The 22,166-nt window shown below is 35.4% G+C and overlaps 1 protein-coding gene across 2 annotated transcripts in view; it reads right to left on the bottom strand.

The window, feature by feature from the left end:
- The window catches only part of LOC125649051 (uncharacterized), a 23,657-nt gene extending 1,819 nt beyond the window's left edge, over positions 1-21,838 (bottom strand). Inside the window, exons 1-8 of one of the 2 annotated variants that reach the window (XM_056167066.1) lie at positions 21,620-21,838; positions 11,614-11,753; positions 9,282-9,423; positions 7,959-8,080; positions 7,215-7,325; positions 6,855-6,900; positions 1,821-1,881; positions 1,063-1,153 (exon numbers count right to left, since the gene is read on the bottom strand). In XM_056167066.1, the coding sequence (XP_056023041.1) occupies positions 1,063-1,153; positions 1,821-1,881; positions 6,855-6,900; positions 7,215-7,325; positions 7,959-8,080; positions 9,282-9,423; positions 11,614-11,753; positions 21,620-21,722 (816 nt within the window). In that variant the 5' untranslated portion in view covers positions 21,723-21,838. Of the gene's footprint in view, positions 1-1,046; positions 1,154-1,820; positions 1,882-6,854; positions 6,901-7,214; positions 7,326-7,958; positions 8,081-9,281; positions 9,424-11,613; positions 11,754-21,619 lie in introns of both variants that reach the window. The other variant, XM_056167067.1, reaches the window with a different exon arrangement.
- Positions 21,839-22,166: the final 328 nt, after the last annotated feature.

The raw sequence follows: 22,166 nt of genomic DNA, 5'->3' as shown, positions 1-22,166 counted from the left end.
AGTGAGTACTGACACAGAATGTCTACCTGTATTAGTCATTACCTGTAAAGACCGTGTTATAGTGAGTACTGACACAGTATGTCTACCTGTATTAGTCATTACCTGTAAAGACCGTGTTATAGTGAGTACTGACACAGAATGTCTACCTGTATTAGTCATTACCTGTAAAGACCGTGTTATAGTGAGTACTGACACAGTATGTCTACCTGTATTAGTCATTACCTGTAAAGACCGTGTTATAGTGAGTACTGACACAGTATGTCTACCTGTATTAGTCATTACCTGTAAAGACCGTGTTATAGTGAGTACTGACACAGTATGTCTACCTGTATTAGTCATTACCTGTAAAGACCGTGTTATAGTGAGTACTGACACAGTATGTCTACCTGTATTAGTCATTACCTGTAAAGACCGTGTTATAGTGAGTACTGACACAATATATCTACCTGTATTAGTCATTACCTGTAAAGACCGTGTTATAGTGAGTACTGACACAATATATCTACCTGTATTAGTCATTACCTGTAAAGACCGTGTTATAGTGAGTACTGACACGGTATATCTACCTGTATTAGTCATTACCTGTAAAGACCGTGTTATAGTGAGTACTGACACGGTATATCTACCTGTATTAGTCATTACCTGTAAAGACCGTGTTATAGTGAGTACTGACACGGTATGTCTACCTGTATTAGTCATTACCTGTAAAGACCGTGTTATAGTGAGTACTGACACGGTATGTCTACCTGTATTAGTCATTACCTGTAAAGACCGTGTTATAGTGAGTACTGACACGGTATGTCTACCTGTATTAGTCATTACCTGTAAAGACCGTGTTATAGTGAGTACTGACACGGTATGTCTACCTGTATTAGTCATTACCTGTAAAGACCGTGTTATAGTGAGTACTGACACAGTATGTCTACCTGTATTAGTCATTACCTGTAAAGACCGTGTTATAGTGAGTACTGACACGGTATGTCTACCTGTATTAGTCATTACCTGTAAAGACCGTGTTATAGTGAGTACTGACACAGTATATCTACCTGTATTAGTCATTACCTGTATCAGCTGTAAGGACTCTCTAATACTGGGCACTGTCACAATATAGCTTCCTTTATTCCTCACATTCTGGTACAAAAAATTCCATATACTGAAAACAGAAAGTCACAATCCATAAGTCCACATTTTGAACTATTAAAAGCATAAAGTATGTATATATTCCAATATGTTTATACTTAATGGGGGGAAAATGCATACAAATATTAGCATAATATCAAATTACTATCCCAATGCAATCAACTAATGATGATGATATGTTTGAAGAGAATAGGGCAGTATTTTACTTCGTGATGAGACATTAAATAAATGATGACACATTAAATAAATGGGTTATGAAATGTAGTTACAATGCCATTTTTAACAAAACTTAAAAATGATGTTCACTACAATAAATTTTCACATTCTTCACATTTACTGTTTCTTTTTTCCACTAGCTAAGTACACAGTACTTTTAATTACACATATTTTGATTTAGTCATACATTGAAGTTTTCATCAGGTGCCATTTTCCCCTCCCACCACAGAGACAATTTCATAAAAATACATTAATTTTCATTAAAGCGATGCACATCCTGCTTTCAGTTAATTCTCATACAACCTTACCCTTCTTAGTATGACAATGAGTCAACATAGAAACTTGACCTTAAGTTCAATCGATTAAATATCAAATATGTTTAGTACTCACTACACATACATCAGCAGTGAAAACAATAGAGAAAGAGACAGAGATTTCAGTCAGTTTCAGTCATAAAATATTACCTTTTCTGCGTGTCCTGGGGAATGAAAAATTCAAAGACATTGTTCAGGACCATGACATCAGCTTTGAAATAATAAAAAAGAACAAACCATTCACTTATACATCATCTTAAATCACAAATGCCCCCAAAAGTGCTCATATTGATGAAAACCTTTGCACAATATATGATACATCTGTACATATATATTAACACTATGACTACATGTATTTTGGACTTGTCCTAGAGTCAAAGCCCTGGAGTTGCAAAATTCTGGTACCCCTATCTGCTTTTTCTTAATATGCATTTAGTTTTTATAGAGCATCATTTGTCCCCACCCTGGAGTCAGAACCTCTACCCCAGTGATAGTGAAATTTTATATATTAGAATGCATTTAGTTTTTCTTACAGATATGCAGTTGTAGAGAAGAAAATGCTTGAAAATTGGTCAATGTTTGGCAGTTTTTACTCTGCCCTTAAGGCCCCAGAGGTGAAGGAGTTCTGAAATTTACAATTTATGTCGCCCTTAATAAGATTGTCCCAAATATACATCATATCAAAATTGAAAAGAATTGGAAGGGTAGTTATCATAAAGAAGTTAAAACTGTTCAATTGTTAACGCACAATGGATGACTGATGACAACGTATGCTGATCAATAGCAATAGGTCACCTGTCTTTACCTTGGTGACCTAAACATGCAAATCCTACCTGAAACAGTGCAGGAGATATTGCCAGGTTAACTTTTTTTTAAAGTAAGTAAAAATCCAAGGTCGAGTTACATGGTCAAGAACTTTGGTATCAAAAGAAAGGTCTTATCACAAGACAAGAGGCCCAAGGGCCTAGAATCGCTCTTCTGATAAATTGTACAACCCCACCATTTCTATTCTTAGCCTCTTAGTATTCTAAATCTTTAGTTAAATCCTAAGAATTCAAAAAAAGTAGGTCAATGTGACCTACTTTTTGGTTTACACATTTTGAGAACCCAAGAAATATCAACTGACAAAGTTTGATGATTTTAAGCCAATTAGTAACTGAATATTGAAATATAGCTGTCAAATTCCAATCGTAGGTCATGGTGACCTACTTTTTGGTCAGCGAACTCCGAACATGCAAGACCCATCAACTGACAAAGTTTGATGACTGTAGGTCAAATAGTATCTGAAATATATAAATATAGCCGTCAAATTCCAAAAGTAGGTCAAGGTGACCTACTTTTTCGTCAACACCCTTCAAACATGCAAGACCCAACAACTGACAAAGTTTGATGACTGTAGGTCAAATAGTATCTGAATTATATAAATATAGCCGTCCAATTCCAAAAGTAGGTCAAGGTGACCTACTTTTTGGTCAACACCCTTTGAACATGCAAGACGCATCAACTGACAAAGTTTGATGACTGTAGGTCAAATAGTATCTGAAATATATAAATATAGGTGTCCAATTCCAAAAGTAGGTTAAGTTGACCTACGTTTTGGTCGAAACCCTTCGAACATGCAAGACCCATCAACTGACAAAGTTTGATGACTGTAGGTCAACTAGTATCTGAAATATATAAATATAGCCATCAAATTCCAAAAGTAGGTCAAGGTGACCTACTTTTGGTCGACACACTCCGTTACTCAAGATGCATCAACTGTCAAAGTTTGATGATTGTAGGGCAATTAGTGACTGAAATATATAAATATAACTGTCAAATGCCAAAAGTAGGTCACAGTGACCTACTTTTTGGTCGATACACTCCGAAGACTCAAGATGCATCAACTGACAAAGTTTGATGATTGTAGGTCAAATAGTGTCTGAAATATAGTAATTTAGCTGTCAAATACCAAAAGTAGGTCACGATGACCTACTTTTTGGTCGACACAAACCGAAGACTGAAGACGCATCAACTGACAAAGTTTGATGATCCTAGGTTTTACAGTGCCCAAAATATGCATCTAAAATTGAAAATGTGAAATTTGAATATCTGCAAAATTCAAAAAGTAGGTCACTGTGACCTACTTTTTTATAAATATGTTTCAAAGCCTCAAGATGCATCAACTTACAAGATTTGATGATTCTAAACCTCTCGGTATAGGTTTTACAGTGCCCAAAATATGCATCTAAAATTGAAAATGTGAAATTTGAATATCTGCAAAATTCAAAAAGTAGGTCACTGTGACCTACTTTTTTATATATATGTTTCAAGGCCTCAAGATGCATCAACTTACAAGATTTGATGATTCTAAACCTCTCGGTATTTGAAATAACAACTTAAAATATATCTATAAATGATAAGCCATAAAATTCAGAAAGTAGGTCACGGTGACCTATTTTTCAGTTGACGCATTTCAAGGTCCCATGATCCACCAACTGACAAGTTTTGATGATCATAGCCTTCAAAGTGTCCAAGATATGCATCAAAATTAATTTTAAAATAAATACCTGCAAAATTCAAAAAGTAGGTCACCGCGACCTACTTTTGAGACAACTTGACACAAGGTCCTAAGATGCATCAACTGTCAAAATTTGATGATCCTAGTCCTTATAATGACTAAAATATCTAAGATTTAAGGAATTTAAAAAAAATTTAAATTTAGGTCAACTTTGAAGTGACCTTGAGACCACGCCCTTTGCCCCAGGGTAATGCCTTGAACAATTTTTAATCTACAACATATCCTCATCCTTATGTGTAAGTTTGGTGATAATCTGCCCTGTGGTTCTTGAGAAGAAGATTTTTTAGCAACCACTACTTTTGTTTGTATTTTCCTGATTATCTCCCCTTGTTAAAGGGTCACATCCCTCTCTTTAGTATGTATGAAAGCCCTTGGGCCAATGATACTCTGTAACAAATTTGAAAAAAATTGGCCAAGGGGTTCTTGAGTTATAGCCCTTTTTCTAAAAAGTTTACGCACACCGCACAAATGGCCATAGCATTAGCTCTTTGAGCCTTTGGCTCAGAAGAGCTAAAAATGCATAAATATAAAGAAGCTCAAAGTTCAGTTAAAGTTTTGAAATTTGAGTCAAACTCCAAGGTCAAGGTCACACATTATGGCAACAAATGAAAAATAAGAAATCTAATACAAAATAAGAAAGCCCTACCTTAAATAGTTCAGGAGATATTATCTACATTGAAGGTTAGGTTTTCTTAAAAGTAGGTCAAACCCCAAGGTCAAGGTTACAAGGTTAACATGCGGCCCATGGGCCACATCGCTCACCTTGGCCCCATATCAGAAGACTTTCCATATATATTTGCATGTAAAACCATAGTCCCTATAATGGCCCCAACCTACCCCTGGAGACAATAATTTTTGCAAACTTGAATCTACACTATGTCAGAAAGCTTTCATGTAAATGTCAACTTCTTTGGCCCAATGGTTCTTGAGAAGAAGATTTTTAAAGATTTTTCCTATACATTTGTATGTAAAAATTTTATCCCCCCCCCCTTGTGGCCCCATCCTACCCCCAGGGGTCATGATTTGAACAAACTTGAATCTGCACTATGTCAGAATGCTTTCATGTAAATATCAGCTTTTCTGGCTCAGTGGTTCTTGAGAAGAAGATTTTTAAAGATTTTCCCTATATATTTGTATGTAAAACTTTGATCCCCTATTGTGGCCCCATCCAACCCCCGGGGGCCATGATTTTAACAAACTTGAATCTGCACTATGCCAGGAAACTTTCATGTAAACTTCAGCTCTTCTGGCCCAGTGGTTCTTGAGAAGAAGATTTTCAAATGACCCCACCCTATTTTTGCATTTTTGTGATTATCTCCCCTTTGAAAGGGATATGGCCCTTCATTTGAACAAACCTGAAAGCCCTTCACCCAAGGATGCTTTTGGCCAAGTTTGGTTGAAATTGGCCCAGTGGTTCTGGAGAAGAAGTCGAAAATGTAAAAAGTTTACACAGACGGACAGACAGACAACAGGCGATCAGAATAGCTCACTTGAGCTTTCAGTTCAGGTGAGCTAAAAACATTGGTACTAAAAGAAAGGTCTTGTCATAAGGAATGCACATATGAAATACAAAAGCCCATAGGCTATCACTCACCATTCAAAAGCATTTTGATATGATCTAATGTGGCCCTGTTCATCTTGAAAAGAATTTGCTTTAACTAATTTCCTGTATATTCCAATATAAAAACTTTGATCCCCTATCGTGACCCCTGGTACATGTACCTAGCCATGAATTGAACAAACTTGAATTTGCACTACCTGAAGATGCTTGTATATCAATATGACTAAGCATGGCTCTGTTGTTAGTGAGAAGAAGATTTTTAAAGACTGCATGTTCCTATCCTATGTAAAGCATTGATCCCTCAGTGGCCCCACCCTTCCTCCGGAGGACATTATTTGAACAAACTTAAATCTATACTATGAAAGGAAGCTTTCCTATAAATTTTCAACTCTTCTGGCCCAGTGGTTTTTAAAAAGAAAATTTTTAAATGACTCCATTATATTTTTGCCTTTCCAAAATTAAGGAATATCTCCCTCATGAATAGCTCTGATCCTTAGACGAATTTGACTCCAGTCTTTGGCACTCTGGTTTTCCTTTTAGTTCTTACAAGTTTATTGTTATATCGGATTTCTAATATTTTGGCTTGAGCATCACTGAAGAGACATAATTTGTCGAAATGCACACCTGGTGCATCAAAATTGGTATCGTATAACTTTTACATTTGGAGGGAGCATGGCCCTTCATTTGAACAAACTTGAATACCCTTTACCCAAGAATAATTTGTGTCAACTTTGATCGAAATTTGCCCAGTGGATCTTGAGAAGGAAGAATTTTAAAAGATGCCACAATGTTTATACTGTAATTCTTAATTACATGTAAAGTCTATCTTTGCTTAAAAAAAAGTGTGGCACTTCATTTAAATAATTTTGAATCCTCTTTACCCAAGCATCCCTTAAGGCAAGTTTTGCTGGAATTAGCCCTCTGATTCTGGAGAAGTAAAAAATATTTAAAGTTTATGGAAGGCCAGACGCCGGAGAAAATGTTATCAGACATTCAGCTCCAGTGGGATATTATATGTACATTATTTCCAATGGTTGACTTTGTATCTTTCTTTGATACTCACCTTGTTGAATTAAGTTACAACAGTTCTGTATGTCTTGTTGATACACCTTAAAAATAATAGAGATTGTTGTAACGCAAGCAACGAATGAAAATAATAGAGATTATTGTAACGCGAGCAACGAATGAAAATAATAGAGAATGTTGTAATGTAACGAGAGGAATGAAGTAACATCAGTTTCATTTTAATTCACAAGAGCCTGAGATCATATCTATAATAGTTGTACATGTATATACAAAACACTACACTAAGTTACTAGTCCCCGTATCAGGATCATCAGACTTTAATTAGCCGAGACATCGTCCTGGAGTTACTAGTCCTCGTATCAGGATTATCAGACTTTAATTAGCCGAGACATTATACCTGCACTCTGTCCTGAAGCTGATACTTGGAAATGATTTGATTTTGGACTTGACAAAAGGTCGGGTCAATTTCTACTCCCACTATACAGCTTGCCTCGCTCATCAGATAGGCCTGTAAGCAGAGTCAGTAGAGCGCTTGATTTTGATATTTAGATAGCATGTATTACAAATAACCATTACTATTACAGACTAAATATTTTAAACTGGTTTTGAAATGATTCGTTTTATGAAATAAGATAAGATTTAGTCTTGCATTATCAGAGCTTTACTTTGCTTTAGTTTTACTTGGTCAAAACACATTTGCATGCAATTTCATCTAAGCAGAGACATGCATAATACTGTACATGTACTAACACTCTACTAATAGTACACATATCCCTGTATTCTCGTATCACTGTACCATTCTAACAGTACTTAATTTACTGTCTTCACTATTCTCAGCCGAGTACTCATTTGAGTAGCATAAGGCATTTGTAAGTAGCATTCCTATAGATAATAGAAAATGAAAACCTGTCCGTCTGCCTGAGACAATCTATTTCTCAGGTGGGCCGGAACAAAATTTCATACAATGACTTGGTAGTCACGTCACTGGCACACAATTACATTGAATTTTCAACCCTGCAGGCATTCCTATAGATGACATCAATCTCCAAAATACATTAGTATGTGAGAAAATTTCAAATGGATATACATGTATAGTAAATCACCTTGGCTGTACAGAATGTATACTTAGTAACTGACCTACCCCGTACAGAACGGCCCCTGTTCTGGACCCCACGTCCATCAGAGTCTTCCCCCTCAGGTCGCCCAGCAGGTGACGGAACACGTACTTAATCTGTTTTACTGATGCAGAGTGGGTAATAAATGCTGAAAGAGTAGTGAAACCTCTACACTTTCTAAATCTGTCATATTATTTTTCAATTGATTCATAAAATTAATATATTTACATTTCCAATGTTTTTTCCTTAAATATCTTTACCAATTTTACGGATAGCTATTTCCTGCATGTAAATGCATGAATCGCGATAAATATAGTCCGTCTATTCTAACAGCATGAATCATGATAAATATAGTCCGTCTATTCTAACGGCATGAATCATGATAAATATAGTCCGTCTATTCTAACAGCATGAATCGCGATAAATATAGTCCGTCTATTCTAACAGCATGAATCGCGATAAATATAGTCCGTCTATTCTAACAGCATGAATCGCGATAAATATAGTCCGTCTATTCTAACAGCATGAATCGCGATAAATATAGTCCGTCTATTCTAACAGCATGAATCGTGATAAATATAGTCCGTCTATTCTAACAGCATGAATCGTGATAAATATAGTCCGTCTATTCTAACAGCATGAATCGTGATAAATATAGTCCGTCTATTCTAACAGCATGAATCGTGATAAATATAGTCCGTCTATTCTAACAGCATGAATCGTGATAAATATAGTCCGTCTATTCTAACGGCTTGGAACTTCCAACAGAAATGAAAGAAAAATGTAAATTATAAGAAATAAATTTAAGTTTTGAAAAGACCTGAGTTAATGAATTTTCAAAAATAAAATTTATTTCTTAATCAAACACAGTGAGATATCACTCATTTTCTGAGTCAATTATTGCTGTTAAAAAGTGTACTGCAATATACATGTATGTACTTCAGTATTTTTACAGTATATTGTGATACATATAACCTTTAAATTCGTTCTAAATAAAACTAAGACATCCACTTGAATGGTAGCATTAACCATATTGAAATGCCATATCCATGTACAATATTTACATGTATCTATTATTGAAATGTCAATATATCCATGTACAATATTTACATGTATCTATTATTGAAATGCCATACCCATGTATAATATTTCCATGTATCTATTATTTAATTTTAAAAACTTATCAAAATAACAATTCATAAACATGGTATTTTTTCTCAAACCATGAAAACCTAACCTCATGAGAATAAATGCATTTCATTTCTGCAATATTCAAATAAATCCCTTCCACATATACACATTATGACATCATGGACATGCATAAAAAGAAAATTTGGTTTTTCTTTTACTTAGAGGTTGAACATTTCTTGATCCACAGTCTGTGCAATAGTTTCTGCTCATCTGACCGGCATCACATAAATTATCGATGTCATCGTCATCGTAACAGAAGGCATCGATGTGTTCTGTTGTCTGACTGTCACAATCTGAATTCTAAAATACAAAAGCTGCCATAAACTTTTTTTCCGGAAAATAAGTTTAAGTTTGCATAATCACTAGAAAAGAATTTATGTCTTCAAACAAACATCCTTTTAAAACAAGAAATGTTTCATAAACATGTATGCCCCCCCCCCCCCCTCCCCACACACACACACACACACGTATTGTGTAATTGATAGTGGTGCCAAAACAATTCATGATATTGAGTGGACAATATCTTCCTAAGTCCAGAGTGGATTGATCCTTGACCATATGACCTCAAAATCAATAGGGGTCACCTAATCCTTATGATGTACAAATATTCAAAGTTTGGTGTAAATCAGGCAAATTATTCTCAAAATATAGGGGAGACAATAGATTACCATATCCAGTTTGACTCTGCATGGACTTTGACTATGTGAACCCAAAATTAATAACTAAAGGAACATCTACTCCTTATGATGTACCAAGTTTGGTGTCTGTCAAAATATCTTCCTATGTCCAGCATGAATTGACCCTTGACTTTTGATCAAAGAGGTTCACATCTTAGCTTTGTAGCATTGTCAATTTTTTGGGAAGTGTATTTTTTATTTCTACTCTGAATGAGAATTAGGAAATTAAAAAGAAAAACTGGGGTCATAGTGCTTGTTATAAAGCTGGTACTAGTGTTTTAAGCTTGACCCTTTTGCACTTAAAATTTACTCAAGATTTGTTTACTAGTAAACTTGATCTGCCTGTTAGTGTCAAAACAACACAAATCAACCATAACATAAAATAGATATATATGATGTATTGTAACAATACAGATATAAACAAGAAGCCCACAGGCCTTATCAGTCACCTGAGTACTAGTTAAAAGTATCAATAGTCCACAGGCCTTATCAGTCACCTGAGTACTAGTTAAAAGTATCAATAGTCCACAGGCCTTATCAGTCACCTGAGTACTAGTTAAAAGTATCAATAGTCCACAGGCCTTATCAGTCACCTGAGTACTAGTTAAAAGTATCAATAGTCCACAGGCCTTATCAGTCACCTGAGTACTAGTTAAAAGTATCAATAGCCCACAGGCCTTATCAGTCACCTGAGTACTAGTTAAAAGTATCAATAGTCCCAAGGGCTGAAAATCTAGAAAAAAATTCCTGTTCTGAATATCTAAGCTCAATTCTAATATTCAGCGACAGTATAAAACAAGATGTGTTCTCCAAACGTCAATGCCCTCAAAAGTGCATATATTGATGAAAGGTTTTACATAATATAATATGTATATATGTGCAGTTGTAGAGAAGAAGATTTTTTAAAATTGGTCGATTTTTGCCCCATCCCTAAGTCCTGCAAATTACACTTTATGTCCCCCTTGTCCTAAAGATGCTTCATACGAAATTTGAAAAGAATTGGAACAGTGGTTATCAAGAAGTTGAAAATGCTGTAAATGCTGACTAGTTTACGCATGATGGTCGACTGACGGCAATGGAGGCTGACCAACTGCAAAAGGTCACCGGAATTTACTCAGGTGACCTAAAGCTTAATACTAGTACACTGGAAATAAATAATGGCCTTTTTGCACCTTGATACATGTATATAGAAAATTTCATGATGTAGAATTTGGGAGTTTAAAAGAATATATTGGGAGTTAGTAATGTCCATTTCTAAAATTGCACATAAATTACACAATCTTGTCTTAATATTTAAAATGGAACTTCAAAAAGTGGGGGGTTATACATGTACATACAATTTTTGAATTATTGACCAATATACTGAATTCATACAAAATTTTGGGTAAATTAATTTAGACTTTTAAAAAAAATACTATAATTGTATAAACCCATATTTTTGAAAACATTATAAGCTTTGTAGCCAAGGAAAAATCTCAAAAACTTGAGAGTCAAATACCTTAATCAGGTTTTGCAATGAAGTTCAAATGAGAATTTTAAATTTTCTCCAAGCTCTTGAATTCATGAACTAAACTGTGGACAAAATGCGAGAAAAATAATCCTTCATTATATTTACTCGTGTAGGATAATAAGGAAATTCCACCTCTGGAACAAGATTCACTGTCTAGGACTTAATTGGCAAAGCCTCGTCCTAAACTGCAAATCTTGTCCCCTCTGTGGAATATCCCTATCCAACACTAATGCTAATAAAGGATTTCTAATTATCTCAATATCTGCAGACATTCATTTAAGAAACAGAGGGTCATGAACTCACAGGGCCTATGGTGGGAACCTGGATATTCTCTGATGGCATCACTCCAGCCAGGGGCAGAAGAGTTCTGACATCCTCTCTGATAGACTCCAAGACAACATCACTATTGCTTTCTGATGCTTTTGTCTGTTTCTCAATCAGACCTACAAAATGGAAACCATTCAGATACAAATAATTCAGGCAGTGTAGCAGTAGACCATGGCCATTCACATTAACACTTGTGATCTGTTCCTGTAACATAAACATAAAAGAGAAACTTTGTATTGTGAAAATCCATTGAACATCTCTGTTCAGCTGAAGATTTGCAGCTGCCTAAAAAATTTTGTGCCAGTTCTCATGAAATCACTCCCACAGAAAATGAATTTTTGTTGTGTATACATAGATATAAACTGTAGATCTGCAAAGTTCAATATCATTTATTTTTAAGACTTTTAAAATTTTATGCCAACGGCCATAAATTTTTCTGTGTCAATATATCAATCAGATGTTGCCTGTCAATGGGGGTGTGGTTTAATTAACCATTTGAATTCAGAAATCAAAATTTGTACATCTTGCCCGTTTAAAAAATTTCCAAGTCATTGTGATTAAGTTTGGAAACATTAAATTTATAGCAATTGACTGGAATAATTAAGTATATATCTGTAAAAAGTGAAAGTTCCTAATTTAATCCCAATAACTTAAACTGACATAATCAAATGAAAAGCTGAGGTCATAAAAACTTTAAACATGCAATGTCCTGCAACTGTTGCAAGATTTTCTGGGATATCTTATTTGTGTATTACGAGTATTTTAATACAATTGTTACTTATAGCCCATTCATGTAATCTCTTCACAAAACAAATTCTAAAAGTGCCAAATATCAAATATAACAAATTTGAATCCAATAACTTAAAATATTTCCTTTTTGACAGTTCATACCAACTCACAGAGTAGAAATATGTTGGTACCCACGGAAAGGTCTTGTCACAAGAAATACTCATGTGAAATATCAAAGCTCTAGCACTGTTCAAAAGTTATTAGCAAGGTTACATGTCACATGACTCAACTATCAGCAGGGTCCAAAGTTGACGGTTTCAGTGAAAAAGGCTTTTACAACATAGGCTGTTTTTTCGTCTTTGTCGTTGCTCCCTAAATTGATTTATCATTAACATATATGTTGAAATGTTGAATGCTTTTGACACACTGCTTAGAAATCTTAGTGTTCTCACCTCTGCACATGGTTTCCTGGTGTTGAAAAACGTGTTGACAAACTTGATTTGGGGCACCAGATTTTATATAAATTATATGCTTAGTATATCCTGTGTAAAAATATTTTTAATCCACTTCTTTATCCATGATCTTCAAATTATTTATATAACAAAAAACTGTCAATTGATATACATGTAGCACCCTATCACTGGACAAATATCACCTAGGCTGTACTGGTTATTCTGTTTAGAGAAGTGGACAGGCATGGTCTACCTCTGGGCTATAATGATTATTCTGTTTAGAGAAGTGGACAAGCATGACCTACCTCTGGGCTGTACTGGTTATTCTGTTTAGAGAAGTGGACATGCATGACCTACATCTAGGCTATAATGATTATTCTGTTTAGAAAAGTGGACAGGCATGGTCTACCTCTGGGCTATAATGATTATTCTGTTTAGAGAAGTGGACATGCATGACCTACATCTAGGCTATAATGATTATTCTGTTTAGAAAAGTGGACAGGCATGGTCTACCTCTGGGCTATAATGATTATTCTGTTTAGAGAATTGGACAGGCATGGCCTAGCTCTAGGCTATAATGATTATTCTGTTTAGAGAAGTGGACAGGCATGGCCTAGCTCTAGGCTATAATGATTATTCTGTTTAGAGAAGTGGACATGCATGGCCTAGCTCCACCTCCCTTTGCAAACCTTCCTTTTTGATTCTGGAAAACATGTTTCAACTCAAATGTGCCTGGATTTACTTGACAGACAAGTTATTTTCACAACTTTAACATTAATGCATGCATCTGTCACAAGGGAAAAAAATACTACACTGATTAGACCACATCTGCTTACCAGGTAACTGTGAAATTGATGTTAAACAGTAAAGGTTAAAATTAACAACAGCACATTTCATCTGCACTGTACACATCCAAATGAATTGTTCAACATGTTGGGATATGATCGAGAGTATGCGAATCCGTCACTTGGCTTGCGAGATCTTCTCGCTAAAATGCAACTATCCCTCTTCCATGAAATGCTGAATAAGTACAACACTCACTCAATTGATACATGTAACACAGTCAAGAATTTTCATATCAATGTTGCTGCGTATGAGAGAGGAGGCTGAAATCCAATGTGGTCATGAGTAGGCTATTATATATTTGCAGTAGTATCGGACATCTTGATTAGCACTTTTTCTTCTTTTTAACGTGAAACACGAATAGATTGAGGTACTCCACTCATGGTTTTCTCAGTTGCATGGGATTAATAGAATCCTTCATTAGCACGAGTGTGGGATAGGGAAATTCCACCGAGGGGACAAGATTCGCAGTCTTGGACGAGGCTTTGCCGAGTCCTAGACAGCGAATCTTGTTCCAGAGGTGGAATTTCCTTATCCCACACGAGTAAATAATGAAGGATTATTTTTCTCACATTTTAACTACAGTTTAGTGCATAAAATTAGCAGCTTTCAGAAAATTTTAGATTATCAAAATCCTCATTTGAACTTCGATGCAAAAACTAATTAGATAGGCAGAAAGAACATACCCGAAAATGGTTTACACTATAAGTGTAAACTAAAAAACCCAAGGTTGTCCACCAGAAAGCTATACTACATTAAAATTTAAAGATAACAATGCAAAATATTTTTACTTCACCATGTAATGTAAATCTTCACCGTGTAACGTAAATCATAGAAAATATATGACGTCACAATCAAATGACGTCGCAGCAGTGTGAGACAGAAAAATCTCACATGGCTGTCTCACATCGGTAAAGTCGATCTCACACTGGTGATAATGTGAGAAATATGGGTCATTATCAAATTTTGCAGAGTTTTTAGTCACTCCAAAAAATCTTGTTAATATGCTATGTACATTGTAAATGGGAAAAACTGAATATCCATGAATGAAGACTTAGTGTAAAAAGGTGTCATATTACAATTAAAGCATATCCTTTTTATTTTTTTCATACATTTAAAGAAGAGAATTGACCCCAACCTACAGAAATTGGCGTTTTGGTGTTGTCAGTAAATTCTGTTCTTATCTTTCAGGTACAACACCATACCTGATTTCAAGTTTCACTTAAAAAAAAACAAACTTGCATCATGTAAAGGTGTACTGTCTATTGAAATTTAAATTTTTTTTATCATTAACTCTGAACATTTGACAAAATATCATTAGAAGGTAAATTATTCATGTACAAAAATTTCTGAGATGTAAAATCTAAAAATACATTAGGAGATTAATATCAAAACAATATGTGAATACCCCTAGTCATCAAAGCCACACATCACTTCCTAGCTGTCACCAAACAAATGACACAGTGTGATTTCTGATGGTGGGACATTTTCAATTTTGGTAAGTTTGATTTGATGAGTACAATTTAAAACAAGTCAATGGTGTAACACTGATTCCACAGATAATTTTCAAAACAGAAGCTTGGAGTGTTCATACATAGTTCCTATTATAGATCTACATTTAATTGTAGGTTGCTGCGATCTGTATTTGATAAACATAATGAAATCCGGCTACATTGCCATAATTAACCTCAATACATCATTGGTGTCTGATAAAGCTATATCTCTTTGCCACTTAATGATCATGAAATAGAGATTGTGTGTGTTTGAAGTAACAGGTACAAGGCACTGGCCGCTTAGCCTTTTTCCCAAGGAGTGTCAAGTGAGTTAGATAGAAATAAAAGTAAATATCAGGGGTTTTCCAGTTAATTGGTTTGATTTTTTTCTGTTTCTGTTGAATGATCAAAGTTTTAAAGATGAATTTTGGTAGAGGACCTCCTGCTCTACATGGCTGCATTTAGTTTTCCTTATGGATTTGCAGTTGTAGAGAAGATTTTTGAAAATTAGTCAATTTTTGACAGTTTTTGCTCCTCAACTGAGACCCAAGGGGTGAAGGAGTCCTAAAATTTACAATTTATGTCCTCCTTGTCCCAAGGATGTTTCATGCCAAATTTGAAATGAATTGGAAATTATGTAGATATAAAGAAGAAATTAAAAGTGTTCAATTGTCAATGCACAGTGGAATGATGATAGACACAGACCAATAGCAATAGGTCACCTGGATGACTCAGGTGACCTAATTAAGATAAAGTTTGAAATTTGTATTTGATGTATGTTGACACTTTTCATGATTGCCTTTATCATGACATCATTTCATTTATAACTTACACAAAAACTATAATCTGTGGAGTAACGGCAATATAAGTGGTGTATCGCCTACCTTCATCATTTGTACGTACATAAATGTGCAAGCAAAACCATTCTTTTTTCATTTTTTTTCATTGAAAGGAAATGTATGGAATTATTTAGAGAAGTTGCATTAATTTACTTTAGCTTTTAAGTGTTTAGGTCCACGATTGTTATTTTTATGTTTATGTTTTTTTTAATGTCTAGTGGTGTACTTTACTTATAAGTGATCAAACACATTTGCCATTAATTTGTGTTACATGGACAATTTTCTTGATTGCACACAAATATGGTCATTTATCAGTATCAAACTTTTCTTAGAATAAGATTTAAATGAATCTATTTAATCTGTAATAAATTTTTGTGCAAATTAATGATGCAAGTATTGTGTGAAAAAGAGAGCAAGATTTTTAAAATAGTGTCTCAAATATAACATCTTGCTTCAGTTTAATTATAGAATTACTTAGTTTTTAAACATTAGACCAGAATATACCAATTTCAATGCTTTATTGCAATATCATGTAATTTTCAAGTATATGGTATTATTTAATACTACATATCTGTTTTCCCTTAATTATGTAATTATTACACCATTGAGAGTTTGTTCTACCTTTTCACCTTTGATCCCATTTTTATTGCAATGGGGCATGTTCCATGTTTGCAAAATTTAATATGTTTTACCCCAATATTTGATAAACATTATGCTAAAACAAATTGGAATTTAGAGCTTTACATTTTTCGTCATTTATAACTACGAAAAATCTGCGAAATTTGATGACCCATATCTACACCCGCTAAAGATGGATAATCATACATGTATTTACTATTAGTGAGAAGATCTTCCTATAGGGCAATGGCAGATCTATATACTTTATTGTTGGGGGGGGGGGGGGGGGGGGGAGAGGTGTGGGAGGTTGTTGAGGACGGAAGCCTGAAGGGAGAGTGCATGGGTGGGGGTTAATTCCCTCCCATAGGGGGGGGGGGGGGTCCGGGACCTACCCCAGGAAAATTTTTAAAAGATTGATTCAAAATGGTGCATTTTAAACTGAATTTCTTGTTCTTTCATCCTTTCATTCATTTATAGTCACCACATCCTTTATAGAATTTAAACAAAGATAATTAACTTGACTTGTTGATTCAAAAGGAAAACAAGAGGCCCATGGGCCACATCGCTCACCTTGGCTCATATTTAAAGATTTTCCCTATATATTCGCATGTAATACTTTGATCCCTTTTGTGGCCTCAACCTACCCCCGGGGGCCATGATGTTTACAAATTGAATCTGCACTATGTCAGGAAGCTTTCATGTAAATTTTTCTGACCCAGTAATTTTTCAGAAGAAGATTTTTAATGATTTTCCCTATATAATTGTATTTAAAATTTTGATTCCCCACTGTGGCCTCGTCTTACCCAGGGGACCATGATTTTTACAACTTGAATTTGCACTGTGTCAGGAAGCTGTCGTGCAAATGGAAACTTCTTTGGCCCAATGGTTCTTAAGGAGAAAATCTTTAAAGACTTTTTTCTAGTGGTATTTATTAGTTATGTAAAACTTTGATCCCTTATTGTGGCCCCATCCTAGCCCTGGAGGTCATTGAGTTTGAAAATCTTGAATCTGCACTATGACGGGAGCCTTTCATGTAAATCTCAGCTTTTCTGGTTCAGTGGTTCTTGAGAAGAAGATTTTCAGATTTTCCCCATATATTTGTATGTAAAACTTTGATCCCCTATTGTCACCTCATCTTACTCATGGGGGCCATGATTTGAACAAACTTGAATCTGCACTATGTCAGGAAGCTTTCATGTAAATTTCAGATCTTCTGGCTCAGTGGTTCCTGAAAAGAAGATTTTAAAAGATTTTTCCTATACAGTGGAGCCTCGGTAATCCGGACGCCATTAATCCGGACGCTTCACCTTCTGGACGATTTTTCTAGGGAACGGAATTTTTATACATTATTTTGCATCATTAATCCGGAAATTCGCGTTCCGGATCCGGACGGTCATTTTTTACTACAAAACGTTATAATGCATTGAAAATTGTACCGTTAATCCGGACGGTAATTTTGTTGAGGGAAGGTCTGTGTCGGACAATTTTAGCAAGGCGTAAATTATAAAGAAAACAAGCCAAACTGTCTAATTGAAGCGATTACCTGTACCCTGTCAACACCTCCCTATAATTAGGTGGTGTGCGATGATATGTCAATTGGATCGAGACATTGTATTGCCAATTTTCGCACATAAGTGTTTTATTGTGTGTAGTGTTGAATTTTGTAAATAAATCTGTAGAATATTATTTTATAGTCTTGATCAATAGCATAATAGAATTAATAAATTAAACATCATGCCGTAATGATAATGTTTTTAACAGCTACACATATCAGTTGTATTGATTCATAAATTGATTATCGTCTTATGCAAATCTAAGCAGTGTAGATTATACTTCTAGATTCTGGATTTTATACTGTTGATTGGCGTGAAATATACATGAATGTTCAAGCACATGTACATGTAGTAAGTTTCTAACGTTTAGAATGGCACGTATGTAGAATGTACCTGTGTACGATTGATTCTTGTTACGATATTGTATAAGAGCTTTATTGCTTTCGAAATTTTAAACTATGGGTAGAAGTGAGAAAATTACCATTTTAAGGAAAATGACAATTAAATTTTGTATGTACCCGTAACTTTGAACGATTAAGATTGTTTTAACGGACCGCCGAACCCGTGAATCATGACAGATGGAAATTACCGGCCTCTTTAAGAAGTAAAAGTGTGATGAAATGTTTGAAGTTTAAATGATTATGTTAGATACTAATGATTTATTTACTTATAGTTTCATAAAGTGCTTCATTATTTGTTTTAGTGCATACGGTACACAGTTTTGTATATTTATTTGTAGGACTCATATATATGCACAATGTAAGCACAGGCAAATACACTGAACACGTACATTAAATTTTAGTGCTTTGAAATACATGTAAATGTTTATCATAATTTATTTACTAATGCAAATGGTCAAATCCAATTATAGAATGTGTTTAATTCACTATGCATCAATAAAGTAGGCATATATTGGTTACTTATGTAAAGATAGAAAATATGCGATTCAATTATCTGGACGCTTCATTTCTCCGGACGATTTTGCTGAGAACCAAAGCGTCCGGATTAACGAGGCTCCACTGTATATTTGTAAGCAAAACTTTGATCCCCTATTGTGGCCCTATCCAACCCCGGGGGCCATGATTTTAACAAACTTGAATCTGTACTATGTCAGGAAGCTTTCATGTAAATTTCCACTTTCCTGGCCCAGTATTTAAAATAATTTCCCCAATAATTTGTATGTAAAACTTTGATCACCTATTGTGGTCCCAGCCTATCCCCAGGGGCCATGATTTTTACAAACTTGAATCTGCACTATGTCAGGAAGCTTTCAGGTAAATCTCGGTTTTTCTGGCTTAGTAATTCTTGAGAAGTAGATTTTAAAAGATTTTTCCTATATATTTGTATGTAAAACTTTGATCCCCTATTGTGGCCCCATCCAACCCCCGTGGGCTCATCGTCGCAAACATTGGTTTTGAGTCCACTCACGCTCCCTCATATTAGATGCACCCGCGCAGGGTTCGAAATTACCTCATGTCCGTAAGTCCGAGACTAGTAAAAAACGTGTCGGACTAGTAAAATCTCCATAGCACTAGTCCGTATGGACTAGTGAAAATCCGGAAATCAATCTTGAATTGGTTAAGATTTTAGCAAGATCTGTCTGAGTCTCTTAGATGTTTGAACTTGTTGTCGATTACCTGCATGGTTAAGTGTTTGTGTGACTATGACATCCTGATCTTTCAAACACATGGAGTGAGTTCAAGACCGCTGTTCTTCACAAAATCTTGCCGATTCCGAACTCCGAGTACGCATCATGAGAACGGGTTCGAGGTACAAGAACTGCAAGTAGTGTGATTCAAGAACAAGCACGTTTGTACGCACATGTCCTCATCATTCGCGACTCTAACACAGGAGTTCGTAACACTATAGCTCATGACTCGGTCAATCGAGTAAATTTTATTGACTTTATTGATAAAATTCCGACTACTGTGACTCTAAAAACTGAGCAGGAAAACAACTGTCCTCGAATGTCGATATCGAACGAACTTATGGACGTTTATAAAAGAATTAGCTCGAGGGTTACTGTAAGCTTCTGGAGATCTTGAATGCAAAATAAAGTATTATGGTCTTTTTCTTCTGTAGGTGTCAGAAACTGAATTGCTTGCAACTGTGATGTGTTTGGTTTCATTAAATACTATTGAATAAAATGAAGATCATTTAATATGATATACTGGACGGACTAGTGAAATGCATTGCGGACTAGTGAACATCAACAGTGACTAGTCCGTACGGACTAGTGCTTGAAAAAGTTAATTTCAAAACCTGCCGCAGGTAACCGACGATGCTGGGGGCCATGATTTTAACAAACTTGAATCTGCACTATGTCAGGAAGCTTTCATGTAAATTTCTGAATCAGCTCCTCTGGCTCTGTGGTTATTGAGAAGAAGATTTTTAAAGATTTTTCCTATTTATTTGAATGTAAAATTTTGATCCCCTATTGTGGCCCCATCCAACCCCCGGGGGCCATGATTTTAACAAAGTTGAATCTGCACTATGTCAGGAAGCTTTCTAGTCCGAAATATCTTGATGTTTTCCTGGCTTTTTTCATGATTTTGATATCTATATACCGTTCCAGGAAAACGTCAGAACCGGCGCCATTACGTAAACCGGAAATTCGCCGCCTCTAGCTGGAGGCGGCATTCTCGGGTCAATTTTAAATACTTTGAAGTTGAATTCAATGCTAAACTCATAATTAATCAATAAAACGATGCTTCTTGTACTTACTATTATCGATTAAAAGAAAATATCACTCCAAAATTCGATAACAGAAGCACACAATTGTAGTCAACCGATTGTTCGCCGTCATTTGAGCAAACGAGTCACATGACTCAAAAAAAGCTCGACAGTTTGTTAAAATATTTTCAGGAGACTGTCTATGTGATGAATGAACTCATTAAATCGATATTAGTAAGTACAAGAAGCATCGTTTAATTGATTAATTATGAGTTTAACATTGAATTCGGCTCGTAAGTATTTCAAATCGGCCTGAGAATGCCGCCTCCAGTTGGAGGCGGCGAAATTTCCAGTTTACGTACTAGCGCCGGTTATGACGTTTTCCTGGCACGGTAAATATCAAAATCCTATAAAAAAGAGCCAGGAAAACGTCAGATATTTCGGACTAGAAGCTTTTATGTAAATTTCAGCTCTTCTTGCCCGGTTGTTCTTGAGAAGAAGATTTTTAAATGACCCCACCCTATTTTTGTGATTATTTCCCCTTTGAAGGGGACATAACCCTTCATTTGAACAAACTTGAAAGCCCTTCACCCACGGATGCTTTTGGCCAAGTTCGGTTGAAATTGGCCCAGTCGTTCTGGAGAAGAAGTCAAAAATGTAAAAAGTTTACAGACAGGCGGACAGACGACGGACAACAGGTGATTAGAAAAGCTCACTTGAACTTTCAGCTCAGGTGAGCTAAAAACAAAACAAAACAACAACAAACAAACGAAGAAACTCACCATCCACATTATCTTTAACCCATTTGAGAAATTTAAAAGCCGACTCATTATTCAAACTTGAACATATGTTTCCAAATCCTTCTATTGCTGTTGAAATATCCATTTATTGATTTGCATTCGGCTTCGCAAATTAGGAAGACAGCTGCTGGTGCCTGCTCCGAGTGCTCAGTCTGCCATGTGCTCCAGTCGGATATTGTAATTTGTTCACTAAATTTAAAACCAATGACAGTTAGACTAAATATTCCCGGGGGAAGCACACATGCTCTTTAAAAAAATCAAAGTACTGAAAGTACTGAAAAGAGGTGACGCGATACAAAATGTCACAATCTTGATACATGTAATGCTATAAATACTGTATATCTTTTCTATTTAATTCCTATGCTGGTGGTGCCTTGGAGGTGAAAAAAGGAACAGGAAGCAGATCTCAATCTAAGTTTGAAAATCTACATATTGTCATTGAAACATAATTACGATTTGGATTAACATTTAGCTTCACTGTTACCTGCACGAGGATCTAATTCAGAGAATTTCAAATCCATAGAAAATA

The sequence above is a fragment of the Ostrea edulis genome, chromosome 5 (genome assembly GCF_947568905.1).
Source record: "Ostrea edulis chromosome 5, xbOstEdul1.1, whole genome shotgun sequence".
In the NCBI taxonomy this organism is placed as follows: domain Eukaryota; kingdom Metazoa; phylum Mollusca; class Bivalvia; order Ostreida; family Ostreidae; genus Ostrea; species Ostrea edulis.
This window is presented reverse-complemented; position numbering and strand designations above follow the sequence as displayed.